This window comes from Lagopus muta, chromosome 7, assembly GCF_023343835.1.
Source record: "Lagopus muta isolate bLagMut1 chromosome 7, bLagMut1 primary, whole genome shotgun sequence".
Lineage (NCBI taxonomy): Eukaryota > Metazoa > Chordata > Aves > Galliformes > Phasianidae > Lagopus > Lagopus muta.
This window is the reverse complement of record NC_064439.1, coordinates 1,557,234-1,577,816: the sequence shown is the minus strand read 5'-3', so window position 1 is coordinate 1,577,816 and position 20,583 is coordinate 1,557,234. Positions and strand designations below refer to the sequence as shown.

The window sequence follows — 20,583 nt, the reverse complement described above, 5'->3', positions numbered from 1 at the left end:
TCTTCATTTAGAAGCCCACTGTGGCTTCGCTTGGCAATTACCCCCTTCAGGTTTTTCTCTTCCTATTATTTGTGCCAATAATAGTTTATGCCCTCACTCTGAAAGGCGTGTTTGCTAGGAGGCTCAAAACTGGCTCAGAGAAAACCTCTTTCCCTTTTTCTCTCATTTTCTCCTGTTTCACTAATCTCATTTAATGAGTAGCTCCTAAATGGCATTCGCCAGGACTGCCAAAATGTTTCAAACTGCGTTGGAAGCAGGAGCTGGCTGTAGAAGAGGAAAGCATCTCTTGATACTCTCTTTGATACTGAGGTGGGATGTCCCCTCATTGCACTCTTAAAGCACCATTACTTTACTCAGAGCTCACTGACCAGGTAAAAAACTTAGAGCTGGTCTGCTGGCTGCACTGATTTCTCTCCAAAACAAAAGAACAGTTTTCATTTATTCAGCTATTACCTCTTCTTTTTTTTTTTTTTTTTTTTTACTTTAAGCAGTACTGTGATGTGAACTGATGGAAATGACAAACTTTTTTGTTTCTTCATTTATTTGTTCAGTTTTTTTTTAATGCCAAGATTATGCTATCTCATATTCATAGAGCAATTTAGTCAATTAGCTTATGACACTACTGATGACCTTCTTTTTAGAGAACATTCGCCATCCAAGTGGCAGAATACACTGATTTAATCACTGCAATAGTTTTACATTGCATTACCTGGCAAATTTTGGTAAATTCACATTCATCTCCAGTTCTTCATGGAGATTAACCACTGAATCATGGTGTTGAGTTTCCTCAACACTGTTTAGTTAAACTATTGTTCAGCAGGAAGATATAATTTATACCAATTGTCTTGCTGGAGCACAAGACTCAATAATGGATGAATACATTTTCATAACACTGTTAAAATGTAAGCTCAAGAAAATGTGTCACCATCATTAAAACTGATTAGAAAATAATACCTAAGTGGAAGGAGAGAAAGCTTGGAGCTTCCTTTATAAGAGAGCTAAAATAAAAAAGAGAAACATTCCATGGTTGTGCTGCTTACCTAGGGGAGTCTCGGCTGTGCTTTCCAGCAGGTCATAATCACCTATAAAAGTGGAAATCTGGTATGAAATTGTTTGGATTGCATTTTCTATGAGGACCCCAACTGATCTCTGTGGAAGTCAGTGAATAGAATCCATTTGATTTTTATTTGTTTGGGTCTAAAGGCAAAAAATTCCTAATTCTTTCTTTTGAGGAAGTAAACATTGGTTTACTTGTAAGTTTAAATCAAGATTGAAGCAATAAAGTTTAGAAATTGCTACTGAAAGCAGTGAGCACATGGCTAAAAAAGACAGCAAATCAAACTGGGAAAAATTTTATTTAAAAAAATATGAAGATTAAGCATTACATTTCTAGAAATCTAAGGATTAAAAAATCCTTAGAAATCCATAGATATTGAAGTATGGATAAAATTCACGAAAAATGATTTCCATTCATCAAATGATAATTAGTTTCAATGTTGTGTTTCTAGGCTAAGATGATGGTGAATTCTAAAAAATATCAAATTTGTATTTTTTTATCTCGCTGTTACAGAGAGCTACGTGTATTCATTATCACAATAATTGCTGTGCAGAATAAGTTTTCAGTAATCTGAGATTATCACGTCCTTTATAGATGGTTTATGAGAACAGAGGTGTGTAGGAGGTAATTGGCACCACTGGTCCTTACCTGCATGAGTTTGCCCCAAGTTGTCTACTTCCCAACCTGAAATGAGAAGAAGAAAAACAATTTGATTTTGAGGCTTTGCTGCCCATGAAAGGAAAGGATGTAGTAAAGCCTATGGATCATAAAGGTTGGAGAAGACCTCCAAGATCTTCCAGTCCAACCATCCCCCTATCACCAACATTGCCCACTAAACCATGTCCCTTATTACCACATCTACTCTTTCCTTAAAAACCTCCATGGATGATGATGACCTCATCACCTCCCTTTGCAACCTTCGCCAATGCATCACCACTTCTTCTGAGAAGAAATTCCTACTAATACCCAACCTGAATCTCCTCTGTTGCAACTTGAAGCCATTCCTTCTCATCCTAGCAAAGAACTGCAGGAGACTTTTGTTTGTTTTTCAAGTTGAGTAATCTATGTTTACAGCCAAAAAGTGGTTTTCAGAAGACGGTCCATCACACTGCATTATTTTTTTTTTAAATTCATGACCTGTTTGTTGTTTGTATTTTTTTTATAGGGAAAAAGGTCCTGAAATAAGAATAGGCAGCATATTTCCAAGACAATGTGTCGAAATCCACGATCTGCACTTTAGAAACACTAACATCACAACAGGGAATCTTACAAGTTTGGGTTTGCATTTTCTTTCTTTATGCTTTTTCTTGTGAAAAGCTGATATTACCCCAAAGCAATCTCCTACCCAGCCTGATGTGTACTTAACCCCAATTGCACCGGTCAGATTTTCCCTATTCCTGCTGGCTTTGGGCTGGATGGATGCTGCAGGCTGAGGGCAGAAGAGCTGCCCTGTGCCACTGCGTGGTGCTGCTGCATCGCATGCAGTGAGACTCAAAGCTGCCTGCAGGAGCTCTAACAGCCACCCACAGATCAAACAGGACAAGAGAAAAATCCTTGTCAGCCATTCATAGGCTTCCACATCAGGTTAAATACATAACATAGCTTTGCACTGTACCCCCCTGAGCTTCAACTTGTTCTTTAACCCCAAACATGCAGTTATTTCTTAAGCATGGACTGCAAAGGTCTTTGTTATTTGTGCAAGAGGCTTTGCTTTAAAAGTGAAATTCTATACAAAATTAGGTCTGAAAAGGAGAAAGACAGCATCCAAGGAAAAAAAAAATAGAAAAGGGACTCCTTCCTGCACAGCCTGAAGTGCTTTTTATATTTTACTCCTTTTCAGAGCCATAATCAGTTTTGAATTCACTGATTTCTCTCCGTGCTTTAAAATAAATCAAAGATACTTTTAGATCTTAGCTGGAAATAAAAGGGCTTAGTGTGAAGATGATGCTGGAGTCTAGAAAACAAAGATAAAGCTTTTGCTAAGGCCTCTTCTTTTCTGGCATCCCCTCTTTCAGGCAGGCTGTAACGTGTATCTGAAAGGATGTATTCAGCATCAACCTTCAGCAAACCTACACATCCTATAGCTCATTACTTGGAAGAGTTAATCCCCAACACTGTGATGAGGACACCTTTGTCTCTTGGCTGCTCTGCCCAGCTTCAGCAGCTTTCCAGATGCCACATATATGAGATTTCTTAGATGTTTTCAAATACTATGAATACTGAAGATAAGTCAGCAGTGCATTTTTCAGCGAAGCTCTTTTAACCTGCTGCATCACACTGAAGCACCAGATGTTGCAGACAAACCACGACTCTGCTCAGGATTTTGGGCAGAACATCAGGGATACCTCTGCAGAATATTTGCATAGATCTATGTCTCTCCTGAGCCAACCAAAAACAAGATTTAATAAGATTGATTGGCTCAGCCATATGTCTATGTTGCTAAAATCTGAATGGAGATGGCCAGCTTCAGGATATCCCCTGGGAATTTTTGCCTGTGGTTTTACTGGGTGAAGTATTAAAAAGCAAGACACAGTTCCTGGATCACTGTCCATGTCTATCCTTTAATGCCACTCAAGTTAATAGCTTATAATGGAATTTGTTCCTTATAGGAGTCACCTCACCTAAAAGCCTGGATCTGTTGATGACCTATAGAAGAAGTGCAAAAAAAACCCAAAAACCTAACAGCCCTCTGACTCAGAAAAATGTGATTGTAGTTTGCCAGTGCCACAGAGTGACTTAAAAACTATGATGTGATGCTACAAATTTTACAATGTTCTCGTTAGAAGAGTGTTGTTAAGTAGATTGAAGCCTGGTATTCCTGGTATCGGCACGTTACACTGATGGTTCTGACTAGATAGATGGCTGGCTGGCTGGCTGGTTGGATGGGAGGGTGGATGGATAGACAGATGGACAGATAGATGGATAAACAGATAGATAGATGGATGGATGGATGGATGGATGGATGGATGGATGGATGGATGGATGGATGGATGGATGGATGGATGGATGGATGGATGGTGGGATGGTTGGTTGGATGAACAGATAGAGAGAGAGACAGACAGACAGATAGATAAAAATGAATTTTAAGTGCTTTAAGTGTGTTGCTGTAGGGTTTTGTTTGTTTGCTCTTCCCAGTAACCTAAAAAGGAGGACATAAAACCTGCTGTTATTTGACTCTTAGTACAGGCCACACTTGGCTGCAGTGATGGTAGAATACCCAATTTGAATTCATTTCTACTATCATGACCTCGGTACCAATGGAACATTATGTTAATGTAGCTTTTTGAAATTAAGAGGCTTTTTATATTAACCATTTTCTCTGCAGCTGGATTGTTATTGCATTTTAACCGTGTTTGGGCAATATGAAGGGATTCACATTTTCAATGATGTTCACTTTCTGATTGCTGTAGGAGTAAGCTTGCCATTTATTAACGTATTTGTCTACATCTAAATCCTTGCTAATGCACTGAGGAATGTTCCAGTACAGCCTTTTATTACAAAGGCTTTCAAGCTTGATCCATCAAACTAATTCTCACTAATAAGTTGCGCCACTGGAACGTCAATTAGATTTACATTGAACATTATGGTCTGAATTACAGTGAAAAGTCAAAGTCTACCTAATGAGTGGTGAGATAACATGCACATATATAAAATAAGATGTGCTTATATGTGTATATATGCATAAAAACCATGCAGTGAAGGAGCATACAGCCACCATGGGGCTTCAGATTTATGTGTGCTGGTCCTGCCTTTCTCTCTGACACTGTGCATTGAATCCCCCACCACCAGAATATGACTGTTCACATGGCCATACCAATGGGTATGGCTACTCAAAGGTATGAAGAGTGTGATGGGCTTTATTTGGAATATTTCTGTGCTTAACATTTAACACAGAATCATAGAATCATAGAATGGCCTGGGTTGTGAAGGACCACAATGCTCATCCAGTTCCAACCCCTGCTGTGTGCAGGGTCACCAACCAGCAGCCCAGGCTGCCCAGAGCCACATCCAGCCTGGCCTTGAATGCCTGCAGGGATGGGGCATCCACAACCTCCTTGAGCTTGCTGATCTGGGGCTGTATGAAGACTGTAGGTTGAGTTTCTCAACTCTACTCTGAAATTCTACATTTTTTTTCTGTTCTTTTCCAGAAGTCCTGAGCAAATTTGCTCTGGTGTCAGCAATGTAATGGGGAAAAACAGAGGGCACCTTGCTGGGTGAGCTTTCACAGAAGTTCTTACAACACTTTTCTCTTGAGATGCAGACAGTGAGAAAGTGGTTCATTAGGCCTGAGCGATGCAAAAGGGGAAGTCCATTGGGGTGATTGTAAAGCAGGCTGGATGAATTATATTACTCTCCCAGAACTGAATAAGTAAAACACCCTTTTCAGCTGCATTTTGGCTACTAGCTTGTTTTTCAATCTTTTAACTTAAGGCTTATATATACGACTTTCTTCAAGGCCTGTACTCCTTGCATACAGTTAAATAACAGCACAGTACAGACTACAGAGAGACAGAGCCAATGGAAGCCATTAAACAATACCTTAGAAAACCATTTTTAAATCAATAACTGCCTGCATTACTCAATAAACTCCTGAGGAAGCTAATGCTATTCTTGACAAAGGATGACTGTCCAGTGCATTGACAGATAGTGTTATTTATTATTTGACCAGGTTGAATAGGAAATTCATTCGTTGAGAAGTAAGGCAAATTTTCCATTAGTACTTGAGCTGTCATTATTAATTAGGTGTTATATGCAGTACTACTTAGAGGCAATAAAGAAGATGCACCAGAACGAGGAACTGCTAGTCCCAAAAATCAAACACAGAAATCAAACAGAAAATACTACTTATTTCTACTTTCTATATGAGAAGATAAAATAGAAAAAACTAAACTAAAATAAAATAAAATGAATTCAAAGGACTCAGTAAGAACTACACAGTAGCAAAGACCTGGTACTTTCGCAACAATTTCTTGCGTAGGTATCAGACCTTTTTCCATGTTTTGTATTTGCTAGGCCTTAGAAAGAGCAGATACCTTCTCCCTATCCTCCAACGAAGATGAGAAATGTAACACAAGGAATTATTGCTTCTCTTTTGCAGGGAACAGGGCTGGCAAAGTGAAAGCCAAGAAGCAGGCTGTGTACGATGAGCCTCCGTGCTCTGTGCAGCCTTTTAGATCAGCTCCTACATGCCAACTTTGTGCTGGCTGCTTTCGGTGTCAGCTGGCATGGCAACTGCTTTATCTCCCATAGATTTGTTTATTTGAGCACAACAACTCTCATTTAACCCTTTTGTTCCAGCTTTTGCCCATTATTAGCTCAAGAAGGGGAATGAAAGGCTTAACAAACCATTCGGTCCTAAAATATTTTGCCCACACTCTAGCCTTATTTCTGTTCTCACCTCAGCATCATTTGTTGGTGGGGTGGGTGATGGAAAACATTTTCCCAAATCACTTGTCATCATCACATCCAGCTCTGTGAATGACGAGCTAGCTAGGCAGGGATCTAATTTTTCCCTGTTTTCTACAGCACCGATTAGGAATCTAACATTTAATTTAGAAACATGAAATTAATCCACCAGCCATCCTGCTCCCATCCAGCACACGGACCCCTTCCTCCATTGCTGCACGCCACTCCCCTACACTAGCAATCTGTTCAGCCAGCAGCATTCAGGATCAGCTCTATACATCTACAGCAAGGGCAGCCAGGCAAGGTTCAGAATGAGAGAAATTAGAGGACCCCATGCTTTTTCCCTAGGCTAAACACTTACCCCCTTATTTCTGTCTCTAGCCTCACACTACATCGACAACACTTTAAACTACATATTGAAGTCATTCGTTCACTTGTGTACTGCCTTTGTCATGGTCAAGGGGGAAGAGAACAATTAAGAAGAACTAATTTTCTTCATTCTCTGTTCACCAGTGGCTTGTGCAAAACACTGCAGCGAAGACAGAGGTGGAGCTGATATACAAACCCTAATGCCCTATACCCCTTATAGGCACGTGGTTTCATGACAGGTTGGTGAGAAAAAACAGAGCACCACGGCTGGAGATCATGGGAGAAGGCCAATGAGGTCGTGTATGGAGAACATAAAGGCTGCTGTACCTGGCTGTGGCAAGACTTATGCATACAGATGGCCAATAACATGTAAGGGAAATTTTGACTTTTTTCTTCCCTTCCCTTTCTTTATCAAAGGCTATGAAACTGTCAGTGGACTGAGGTCACCATAGCAACTAGTAGGCATCGTTTAAACATGAAGTGCATCTGTCCTACCAGGCTGGCTGTCAGAGGAGCATCCATCAGCATGTGAGGTCAACGCAAATGCTACCAAAGAGGCTCTTAGCTCAGAGAAGAGCATGGGTCATATTTCAGAGCAAAGCTTTTCAAGCAAGAAACAAAGAGAAGAAGACATATTGTCCAAGGCATATTATCAGTTGTGACAGAAGGCTGAGAGAAGTAAGCATATTTGAGCACTTGCTTAAAGACAAGAGTGAATGTGAGCTCATCACACCTAAGTCTTGCAATCAAATGGAATTCCTTCCTTAATTATTTGAGACAAAGAGAGGAGAAACAGCAACAGGGTGGAGGCTGATGGTTAAGGTTGAAGCAGCTGCCCATGTTACACCCAACAATGATAATTCAGTGCATTATCTTCTGCACACCTAAGTGTTCTCCAAACTGCTTAGCAGCTCTTGCCTTGTTCCATCCTTGGATACTTTCCAGAGGAGCCCTGCTTTTTAATTCTCCAGGGCCAATTAGCTTTCAGATCACACTGGGCAAAGGTCTTGAATTGTGTTACAGCTTTACCCTGGTAACTGCAGGATGTTGTCTTGCCGTGGACCAAGGACTTGATATTTAACTGAATTGATCAGAATAATTTAGAGCAATTGTTGCTATTGAACCTGTTCAGTGAGTATCAGAACCCTTTGTCCCCATAATTCGAGGGAAAGGCCAAAAATGTCACTCCCCTGTTAAAAAAAGTATTCACAAAACCTTAACTAGAAGACTGGAAACAGATACAGATCTACTGACTGTAGATACAGTCAGTATTCTCTCATGGCAATACCTGCATTTGCAGTATGTCCTGCACTGCAGATAGACTTCATGATTCTGGAGCAGAGGAGACATGCTTAATGATAAAGGGTTACCCTTTTAGGTAGGGTGGCATTTTGGGCTAGGGTTAAGGGTTATCAGTTTGGGTTAGGGTTAAGGGTTTGTATTTTGGATTAGGGTTAAGTGTTACCCTTTAAAGTAGAGCTGGTCATCATGTCATAGAATGGCCTCCTTGATTTGGAATAGCTGATGTCATTCCATGGCTTTACTGGCCCATGGAAAGCCCAATAGGAAATAGGAATAGGAAACTAAAAGGAGAGAACTTGCTATCTAGGAAGCACAACTAGCGCAGAAATTGGAAAGAGAGTTTGTAACATCTCCACTTAATAAGTCTCCTATAACTCTTTCCTATATCTGGGACTTGCTGAGCCTAAGATGGACATTCTATGGGATGGCCCATCTCTGTAAAACAGAATGCTTCCTGATGCTAGTGGTTTCCCTCCCCCTGTTTTTCATAGAGGACGCTGAAACACCCATCAGGGGTGAGATATATTTGAACAGAAAATCTCGACCTTTGCATTGATCTTTTCCCTTGCCCATTTGACAGGCAAACACGATTTCCAATTTCAGGCAGCTGCAATGCCAACATTAATTTCAGCCAGTATCAAACAAATCCTCCATCATCTACTTCAGTAGAAAATAAGTACAGGATCTTTCCAAGTACATTCTGCTGGTTAGAAGGTCTCTAATCTTTAAAAATCACCTTTTTGTTTAAATAAAAATACATCAATAAGGAGGCCTAATTAATAGCAACTGATTTGCAAAGACTCTCAACAATGAATTTTCATGTCCTTTCACCCTGTTTGGGAGTTACGTATCACATGTTGTCAGTACTCCAGGAAGATTTCCCCAGAAGTGACACAGAAACACTTTCCACATTTGCACATTTAGTACTGCTGCCCCTCTCATTAACCCTTGTCTTGTCATCTTGTTTTGTTTGATTAGGGATAACATCCAAACTCAGGCAGGAAAAAAGAGCCACGGATGGCTTACCAAATCCAATTAACCTTGCATTCATAAATCCCACATGATGTATCTAGTGCAGAATATAGAAGGGTTGGTGTTCTAGTGACAAAGTAGTTGAGTGGCTCTCAGTGTTTTTAATGGGATCAGTAATGGGCTTTTTTCAGCTCTGTCTCAGGGACAATGAAGCTTGGTGGCTGAGCAATGAAGACACACGACTGGCAGAGCAGCAGTAAGCCCAGTGAACACTTGGGTTGGAAAAGATAAACATTCCCCCTTGAACTCTACAATACCTGGATGGACTCTTTATTTCACTGAATTTTAATTAGCAGCCTTAATCCTGGTACCAGCAAAGGTCAGTCACGCTCTTTTGGATGTCACAGGCAACATCCTAGACTGAGCACTGAATAAACAGCCTGTATAGTTGGTAGATTCTGTAGGAGCTAATCATTCATTTGGATTCTGAAATGAAGACAACTTCTCAATGTGAAGCACACAGCAATGCTCAGAGACTGCCTATCACTATTTGTATAAGATTTTCCTGCCAATCAGAGGCGTAAAAATACGCTCATTTTTTAGCTGCCTATTGCGTTTCTTTCAATGGCCCTTTAGTGGACAGGTTTTATCCCTCTAAAATTTCTCGGCCGTGAGGGGCAATGAAGGAAAAGCCATGGCATCTGTGAGTTTCCTCTACCACACATCACCACTGCCTGTAAAAATAAATAAATAAAGGAAAAGAATAAAACAACATTTTCTAGTTGGGATTGTAGATAACTACACATCATGGCTGGCACCTTTTTCCTTTTTTAATTGCAAAGATACCTTAGAATGCTTTAAATGTACTCTGTTGCTAGAGGGGTTTTCTCTGGGGTTACCACTTGGAATGAGAAAACGTAATTGATAAAAGCAACATGATGGAAGTTACTGCTTCTAATAAAAATTAAACTGTGAATTGATGGAAGAAATGGATTTTGAAGAGAAAAAAAACACCATAAAAGAAAACAAAACCGAACATAAACCAACTAACAAGAAACCTCCAATATTTAGGAATCATCCAGAACAGAAACCACTGTAAATCTTTAACCTACTACATTGGAAAAGGCTGAGGAGATACAATGACTTTCAGGTGGAGAGATTTTCAGAACAATCCTTTTGTTCGCAAAGAGAATCTGAAAGGAAATAAAAAATTCTCATGATTTTGAAGGAGAACTGAAATGAAACGTTACCAGGAAGGGTCACAAGATATATATCACGGGATTTCCAAAGGAAATTTTAACTTTAGGCTTTCCATATCAGCAGTTCAAATGTCAGTCCTCAGTCCAACTGCAATGAAGGTCGTAGCAGAGTATATTTTCAAACCCTCAACAGCAAGAGATGGTCTTTATAGCTAGAACCACTGAACTGTTCTTCGACAAAGCATCTCTGTGGATGGTGGGGATTGGAATTTCATCAGTTAGTTTTTATTTTTAAGTCCATCTTCTTTTTCACCTTACTGAAAGCAGAAATCAGGCAGCCAAGTTAAGACAGCCAAATTCCTTTCAGAAATTCAGCAACCGAAGAGGCTCCTCCAGCGACTTCATTCACCTCAAGATACAAATTTGACACAGGTCAGAGGAAATACCTTCTACGATTACTTATCAGAAGCTGGACTCAATGATCCTTATGGGTCCCTTCCAACTCAGGATATTCTATGATTCTAACACTTCCCTCACTGAACCAGAAGTCCATGTGACCAGTTTTACACATATAATTCACAGATTTCCAAAGCCAAGTGAGATAACTTTCCCCCCACTCTGTAAAATCAATGCTGCTGCATGTGGTTCCCCTATTTCATCCAAGCAGATGTTTCCACAAGTGCTTCAGTGCTTCATAAGACAAATATTTTAAAAACATAAATCAAAATCATTGCTGCTCTTTGTAAAAATGATTTTTGGTCATCTGAAAACTCTGCTGAATTAAGAATGAATATACAATTAATGGACACTGGGGTCAGTGCCTATCCTACTTACATATTCTAGAAACACAGCAGCAGCCACAGAATACTGTAATGATTTATAAAATGTGATTAGCCACGTCTTAGAAACGTTTTAATTATCTAATAACCCTTTATTTAAGGAACCTTCATAATATGTGACTTTTTTCATTAAGCCCTCATTGAAGCAAATATACTCGGTTAGCTAAAATTAGCAGTAATGAGACTGAAAATTCATCCTGATTCACCCAGAAGAGTGATTATGGATGTAGATATTTCCACCTTGGGGTCACTAGCACAAATCCAGCTGGGTCTGCCGAGGTTTCAAACAACTCCAGATTAAATGTTTATTTGTTTATCTAACAAATTATGAATCTTGGTTTTGTTCCTACTGAACAGATGTCCAAAAAAAAAACCACCCAGTAACAGCTGTCACTTTTATTAGTGAACCCACAAGGAAATCAAGAAGGCAGCACATATATTTACTCTGGACTGACTACTCCTCCCTTAGGGTCATGCTATCACCCTCCTAGAGGCCAAATGTGAGGTACAATTTACAAACAGCACTGGAAATTCCAGGCAAAGCATTCAAAAACCTTATTTCAGCCCTTCAATGTACGGAGCCTTTTTTTAATGGCATCTTTCCTCTTTTAAGTACAGTGTTACTATTTTTCTAAGGTGAATATTAATGTCAATTGGAAAAAAAATATGGGACGAGACATTCTGATATTAAAGTTAAAATGTTATATGCTGGAATAGACTATGTTGAGCTGACACTGCCTTTGAGAAGGGAGATACATTAGATGGTTTCTCAAGAGCCCTCCAAACCTTAATTACTTCAGAAACAATGGCACTACAGAAAAGAAATTTCATCACTAGAAGGGAGAAGGTACTATATTTGGGTAGGATATAATTATGAGCATTGGAAACACAGACTGACCAGACAGGTTGTGGATGCCTCATTCCTGGAGCCATTCAAGGCCAGGCTGGATGTGGCTCTGGGCAGCCTGGTCTGGTGGCTGGCGACCCTGCACATAGCAGGGGGTTGAAGCCAGATGATCTTTGAGGTCATTTTCAACCCAGGCCATTCTATGATTCTATGAAATATCCCTTGGAATAAAGAGCCATTAAAAGGTCTGCAGCTGAGGTGTTTTGGTAGATTGGCAGAGAGGAAAGAGTTCCTGTGCTGTAGATGCAGACAGCATCTCTCCGTGTCTCAAACTAGTGACATCTCTGATCACTGAACCCCAAAAGGGAAGGAAAAGAGAGAAAGAAAGGGAAAGAAAAGTGCTGCCTATGTTACCATGCCTATCTCGAGGACAGGTAGAGGCAGCACATCACAGGCCCCCAAAAAGGAGGGGTCCTAATTGAAGGTTGGTCAGGCATTGCATTGAGCAGCAGGTCTCTTGCAGTCATATCAGAAGGTAACAGCAGATCAGCCATCTGCTGGTGCACAATAAATGATATAAAAGCATTATGCCTGCAGGCTGCAAACGTCACTGATAATTAGATTGTGAAAACTTTTGGTTGAGTGTGCATCTTGCGCAAAGGATGACCAAGACTGGTCCGACAATTAGTCTGAATGACAAGCAGTCAATGAAAACAGATAACAAAGGCATGGAGAATAATGCAAATAAATACACATATATATGTGTGTGTGCATGTGTGTGAAAGGGGGAAGAATATTTCCTTTCCACGTTGGACACAAATCCTCCTAGAAGCTCTATGCTGTCTTTTCTATTACGGTTGACTGTGATGGTTCAGCAAGTGTCATTGCATTCACTGAATTTATACTGGACCAATATTGCAGCAGTCAAGATTATGTGTAATTATACACACTATAATTGAAGCACACAGAATTACAGGAATAACCATGTTTTTGTAACTGATAATTTAAAAAGGGACTTGTCTTCCTCCCTTCAAAAATAAGATGCCTCATTTAAGGGAACTGTCTTTATTACTTGCTGGATAAAGAGAGATTACCTCCAAATGGTAATTAACCTCATGTTCTTGAAATTAAATACACTGCCTTCCATTGATTTCTTTCACTTATTTTCTCCACATTAACTACAGATGGAGTCCAGTGAACTAATTGAGAGAAGACACTTGAGTTTCATATGGGCGTTATTTAGTGAGGGGGTGATCACCCTTAAATTCCTCTCCATTTCACAAAAGCATTTTGGTGTTTCCTTCACCATCTAAGATGAATTGAGATGTCTGTTCTTAAAGGTGAATATTTCAGCATGCCAGAGCTGTGTATGATATATTTTCCATCTACCACAAATTGTGCACAGTCTGTAGCAACATCAGGAAGGTGAATTTTGGATTCAAGATTTTGTATGAATAATTCACTGGCAAAATAATCTTTGGGAAGAGGATCGCAGAAGGAAAAAGGTGAGGTTTTTCCTCCATGAGAAGTGCTCCTTAAGTGATCTATGCTGGCCTACATGGGTGCTGGGATGAGATGGACATTACTGTTAAATATCAGCAAAGGCTTGCTGTTAACTAACAAGGGACAACTCTTACAGTAATGCATTCTGGTAGAGATTCATGATCCCTGAGGTCCCTTCCAACCCTGGCCATTCTGTGATTCTGGAAACAGAAACAGTCGATCTCACCACAACGCAACCTGGGCAATTGTCTGACCTTTCATTTACTTTCGTCTCTTTGCTTGGCTGCTGGTGCCAGCTGCAAGGAGCAGTAGGAAGCTGACATCTCATTTCTACAGAGAACAAAAAGGCACAATGGAGCTTCTCCACTTCTCCAAGAATTTTTAATTTTCACCAACCCTCCACTGGGCCTCCAAGATGGGAACTGCCCTCACTGGTCATTTCATGCACATCCATTCCGTAGGCATGAACAGAGCCCAGCTCTGAGTTTTAGTTATTTTCTAAAACAGGTTCCAGTTATGACTAGTTGTCTGACACCTTCACACAGTCTCAGGTCTTGTTGATCTTTGTGGATTCCCAAGGGCAAACGCCCTGTTTAGCTACTAGACTTTCCAATAACTTCATGGTGACTGAGATAGCTTTTTTTCACACATCTTTCCCCCTTCCACCCAACATATGCACATACATCTACACAAAAACATCCTGGTTTTTTACTGTTTTCTTTTGAACAGAAGTTCAAACCAACCCCAGGCCACTGTAGTTCTTATTTTCCCTTTAAGTATAGCAACTGAATCAGGCTTCATTTGCCTGCTGGCCATGCAGCTCTACCAGGCAGAAGCAAAAAACACGGAGAAAGGACTTTACCGTCTTCAGAGATGATAAATCTGAACAGAGCAGGACACTTGACAAAGACAATTTCACCCACACTTGCAGGTTTCCAGCATGTAATGTTGTCCCACATTCCTGGGCAACCTATAGAAAAGAGAGAGGCAAAAAAGATAAGATTAATGGTGCAAATTCTCTCTTCTTTTTGTTTTCAAAATGGTTTTAGTGGTTGGTTCTTCCTTCTATCCATCAGTGTGCAGTTGGTTAGAATAACAAACGGTATCACTTTCTGATAAGCTTTCCCTGACCCAAAAAATAATTTGCATTGATAAGAATAGCATAAGCATACGTACAATGTAGTTGCATTATACAGTAATGGACAGACTCCACTCTGGCAAAAAGTGAAAGCTGTTAGTCCCAATTAAATTACTCCATTATACGTCAGAAGCTAATACTCCCTTTAGAGTGGAATTCACAGCCACTATCTGTCTGCCAAAAAGTGTGTTAAATCTGTGGAGATTTGATCGACATCTCTGATTTCAATTCAGTGAATTTCTGCAAACTTGAATCCCCGTCAGAGGTTGGATACTGACACTTACTGGAATTTGGCCCAGGGTGGTGATTGAAAGTTGGAGAATAGATTCTGCTTCATCCCACAGCTGCTTGTTGAGTTGTTTTTTGGGATGTATATGAGTGAAGCTTCTCTCTTTCATTTTGTTCAGTTCATTAAGAAAATACTCAGTACAGAAATGTAAAGAACCACTCCTGTAGTATTCACTGTCTTTACATGCATGTAAATGCAAAACAGCTAAAGGATTTCTTGCATAACACAGAATTAGGCCCTCCACAATCGCTCAAATATTAGGCTTAATGTCACCAGCCTTTAATTAACGATCTGAGTGATACACAACCAACCTCCTGTTACAGGACTATGCCTACTATTTCTAACCTGAAAATGTTTATTTCCAGCCTTCAGTCATTATATGGAACTGGATGAATTTTAGCATCAGAAGCATGCAGAAATAGAAGGTGATAATGTTAGGGATGGGAGTTTTTTTCTCTTGGGACACAGGAAAAAGAAGGGTATTAAACATCAGAAATATGACAAATTAGGACTGGTTTTCAAGAAGGAGCTTTCTATGCACAACCCAGTTTGCAGCTGTGTAAAGCTGAAATCATCATCTTACGAGTTTATAAACCTAGAAAACTTATCTAGTGTACAGAAAAGCTCAGAAATTTCCCTGCATTTCTTACTAATGTCCAAAAAATTTTCTCATTAAAGAAATCTCAAATGGGGATCATCTTCTACCTCAACAGAAAATGAAAGACAGACTAGATCACAGAATCATTAAGGTTGGAAAAGACCTCTAAGATCATCTAGCCCACTTAACTATCTCTCAGAGTTCTTTGCATTTGATGTTGAGATTGAGCACCTAATCTTACCAACTGCTAAAAGGTGCAAGTTCCTCACTCAGAAATATGTGGGGTTCTGTTGATATATTTTCTCTTTGACTGCATGCCTGAGAAAATAAGATCCTCAATAAAAGCAAATAATATTTCAAAGTGTCATATTTTCAGACTGGGAGAAGTACAGTACAATGAAGGTTGGGTGTTCAGCTGCTAAAAAACGGTGTGGGCTTTGTCAATTTTGTCAGTAGTAGGGGATTGCTATCGGATGAGAATGTATGAACAGAACTGGCCTTTGTGTATTTATTTCCATCAGCTTCAGTGGCAGAAAATCAAGTCCTCACAAAATATAAGCCAGGTACTACCACGTGTGGTGGATAAGGAAGCTATGAGTTGAGGGTTTGAAGAATTAGTTCAGCGTCAAACTACAATGCTATAATGATGTCAGTATGATAAGCAGCTGGTAACCCTTCTTTCAAATGAAAGGCTGTAGCATCAGATCAGGACTTTAACTAAAAGAGGAGAGATTTAGGTTAGAGGTTAGAAAGAAATTCTTTACTCAGAGGGCAGCGATGCCCTGGCACTGCCCAGAGAGCTGTGGGTGCCCCATCCCTAGAGGTGCCCAAGGCCATGGCTGGGCTCTGGGCAGCTTGAGCTGTGGAGGCAGGCAGCCCACTGCAGAGGTTGGAGCTTGATGATCTTAAGGTCCCAGAGAACCTAAGCCATTCTGTGATGATGAGGCTACATAAAATAAACTGCTGAGTATATAAAATTTAGTCACCACAGGAACTGGAAAAGAAAAACCTTCACATTTTCCTCTCCCCACCTTTCTTCCATTCGTATTCCAGACTGATTCCACTTCCAGATGAGTATCTCATTGTATGCATGCTATGACTCTACTGGATATCTCTGAAAGGCTCAAAGACCTCATGATTTTTACGATTTGAAAAGTTCAGTGATACTAAACATGGAAATCAAGATCGAATTGAGCACTGTTAGATTTTACTGTCTTTGATAGCTACCGTTTGTCCACACAGCAGGAATAGTATTTACCATTTAAATCTGAAGACATTTGGTAATAGGTTTATAGTTCACTGATGTATGGCAACCTGTATGAAAGTAAAGCATATGTAAATATCCATGGTAATGAGACATTTGCTTACAAGAGGTGTTAGAGACAATCAAAGAGGCTAATGAGATCTTCTGAGAACCACCTGCTAGCCTTGCTCACTTGAATTAAATGGCTGTGCTAGAATTAGGGAAAGCTTTCTTATTCTTTACTACTGCTTTAGCATCAGTTGTTTTCCAAATACTGGCATAACAACAGAAACTGCAAACCTATCTAGAGAAATGAGCATAAATCCTCATACTGCAGAGAAGAAAGAGAAGACAATGAATAAATATTTCATAGAAGTCTGAACAGTGGCAATAGAAGTCTGCTATTGTGGCAATACCACGCATAAATAAAATATTCCAACTTTAAAAGACATTATTTTGTTCTACTAGAAAACACTGATGTGTTGGCATTGAAAGAGAAGGAAACAGGAAAAAAAAAAAGTAATTTGCCCAGTAAGTGACAAAGACTGCAAAGAATTCATTGTCATTAAGAAAGTTACTCGATCCTTTCTGGTAAAACCATATTTGAAAGCAACCATTTGGAAGAGCAAAGAACACACACAAAAATATACGTATATAAAATATAATACACGTCAGCATGGACAATCCCCTTACATTTGTAAACCACAACACAGCCAGAAACTCCTGCTGGGTGAAACCTGCCCACGGAAATGTGTGATTTGAGTGTGAAACTGCACAGTAGGGCTCTCCTCTGGCTCTGATGGTATGTCTCCATTGCCGTGTGATGGAGGGATACTCAAGCTAGCTTTGAAAGAAGTGGCTCAGACACTGCAAGAAGCAAGGCACAGCACCATGTGGATTAATTCTCCTGGTTCTTAGCATGTTTGGAATAAATAATGCCAACATGTAGTTTTAAAGAATAAGTTTTCATGTAGTCTAGAGCATAAAAATAATAAGTAAAAATCATCTTAATACAGGATGCCTTGCAGGGAGTGCAAATTCTGCTTTACCTTCCCAGGTCTGTACTGGAGCCTGTAGACAGAAATCTGCTTGTTGAACTTTGTAGGATTCATCTCAGCTAACCCAGCTGATGTAAAGCTTGGCATCTGATCTTGGAAAGCTATTTAGACCCTCCTCATAGCATGGGAAAAAGAGTGTTTCATGTTATTCAGCTAGTCATCTTCTCTCCAATGGCACAGCTCATCTTTTGCACCCTCACTTGGCTCTAGAGGAAATGCAAAGTGGTTGATGTGATTGTGGAATTAGTCAGTATCAGTTTAACTTCAGGCAGCTTAGACTTCCCAATTTAAGTGCACTCACCTAAACGATGTTTCCTCTGTAGTCCCTCAGTAGCAAGACCTTCCATTAGGAATAATCCCATTTTAGCTGGGCTGTGGTGGTGAACTACTCTGTAAGTATTCATTCATTCATGCAGTAGAATGAGGCTAAAAATTCTTATCCTAAATAGCTGCCCCCGGAATCCCAATTTCAGCTAAGGAAAACTATATGCATTTTTGAATAATTTCATGTGAAGCTCAGGACAGCTAAGCTTAAATATAATATTGTTGAATCTGATGGGGTTGCCTCATATACCTACCGACCTAAGGATGCATCTGACATGACAACAAGTGAAAAAGAAAGGCTAAGAGAGGTGCAATTTCACATCAAGGAGAAAATAACGGGACTTTTATCACTGCAGAGTTTTCAGTTGCAACTTGAAAATTATGCTTAGCACTGAAATGATTCTAGTCATCTTCCTTCTATGGAGGTTCACACAAATCTTCAGCTTGGAGGCTACTACACCTCCATCAAACATTGCAGTGATTCAACCAACTTAAACTGTTGGCGGTATTTGTGTGGAGAAGGGGTGAGAAAAGAATGACAGAACAATGGGCAAAAGCATTTCACAGAATCATAGAATCATAGCTTATGGGTCAGTGCATAGGAAAAAAAGGAATAGATCACACATTTGCATAACATTTGTTTCCTTGAGATATTAAGAAAAAAATGCAAATACGTAATTCTGATAGTTGTGTACTTTTCATGTACAGAAATGAAAGCTTGAGGTAAAAGTCAACCCATTTGGCTTACAATGTTCAGGTTTAGTTTCAGTTCTTCTCATTCATTAGTTTAAAATGTCACCTTCAAGGTCTTATCATCTTCAGGAGAGTGATATCAAAGGAAACACAATGCTACAAGGTGGAATATCAAACTGAATTATGTGATGTGCAGTAACTTTTAAAGGGCAATACTACATATAAAGACCCTCAGAGAGAAAAGGAACACCAGACAAGGTGTTTCTGTTCTTACATAAATCCAGGTAAATAACAAAATAAATAAAAGCTTGAGCAAAGGCTGTGTATGAGGCCAGGATCTTCGAAGGTGGTTGACATTTCAAAGCAGAGACACCTTGTAGGAGCTCCTGTTGAAGCAATGGTGTCTCTGTTGTCTTTCAAGACAGGCAGCACAATCAGAACTCAGATTCAACAGCCTCTTTCTAAAGTCCAGAGGAATTCCACATGTGTAGTTCAAGCAATTCAATGAGGGCTGTATATGAAGAACAAGAAACCTTACCAGCAGTTTGCCCACATTAACATTTTCCATTGCCTATCTCTAGATAATTACTGACCTGGCATTAGGTTATCAAGTTATGCAACTAAGTTGTGACTAAAACTGTATAAATCATGGTGATATTTTCTACAATCTGACATTATTTTTCAGAGACCCAAGAATTCCTGCATGCAGCGCTATTTTCAAACAGGTATTAAAAATAAAAGGATCTGAAATGGTTCACTTCTCACCTACCAAGGTAATCCCAGATTGGATTAAAAACTAAAATTGAAAGTAACAGAAACAAAGGGTTTTCTTTGATTATTATAACAATGCTGGACAATGCTCCTGGACACGTGGTCTGATTTTTGGGTGGTTCTGTGTAGAGCCAGGAATTGGACCTGATGATTCTCATGGGTCCCTTCCAACTCCAAATACTCTATGATAAAAATGAGTTTTACAGCATAGCAGCAGAAAAAAAGATGAACTGGAGATAGTTGGCTTTAGATCTCAGGAAATTAAATGCCAAACTTAAATCATGTACTTTAGAATCAGAAGCTAGTCTTTTTTGTTAGAGTTCAACAGGAGGGATTTCACCTGGTTCGGATGTTTTGCATCATTCAAGATGATGCAAAGAACATCAATACACCTTCAAGAACTTCAATACACCTCCTCAATGTATCCTAATTTAGGAGCCACACAAATTACCAACAAATAAACACAAACACATACACTAATCACTGCAATCTGTCTCAAAGGAGGAAAGAAAACTGACATCTTCTCATCTGTCCACCATAGAACTGTTTTCCTCGTGACAGTGAAAGCCAATGTCCACGTACTGCCTCCATCTTGCACCTCAGCAGGAAAGGCTAACACCAAATTACTGTTGTTTTTCCTTAAATATTTTATACATAGAAAAGATCAGCTTCTACACGGCAGGAGCTATTATCTATAATTAGAAATATCTAAAGCTTTTTCTTTTTTCTTCCCCTAAAGCTGTTTAATTCTTTACAATCACAGAATATTTATTCTAAGCTCACGCTTAGTGCTCTTCTTGCATTGTTACTAGCCAAGAAAACCTCATCCAAGAAAATCTCTAAAATCCTTTAAGTGCTGCCAACCAATTGGCCTTAGGTGAGCTTTGAAGAGTTTTTAAGGGAAACTTCCGTTTGGCAAAACCTTTGGAACATTTCTTCATCTAATTATGCAGAAGAGTAAAAAGCCAATTATCT

At 39.6% G+C, this 20,583-nt stretch overlaps 1 protein-coding gene across 11 annotated transcripts in view; it reads right to left on the bottom strand.

The window, feature by feature from the left end:
* The window catches only part of ADCYAP1R1 (ADCYAP receptor type I), a 130,532-nt gene that overhangs the window by 36,563 nt on the left and 73,386 nt on the right, over positions 1-20,583 (bottom strand). For all 11 annotated transcript variants that reach the window (XM_048951615.1, XM_048951619.1, XM_048951618.1 and 8 more), the window contains 3 exons: positions 14,357-14,464; positions 1,706-1,741; positions 1,041-1,082 (listed from right to left, as the gene is read on the bottom strand). In XM_048951615.1, the coding sequence (XP_048807572.1) occupies positions 1,041-1,082; positions 1,706-1,741; positions 14,357-14,464 (186 nt within the window). The remainder of the gene's footprint in view (positions 1-1,040; positions 1,083-1,705; positions 1,742-14,356; positions 14,465-20,583) is intronic.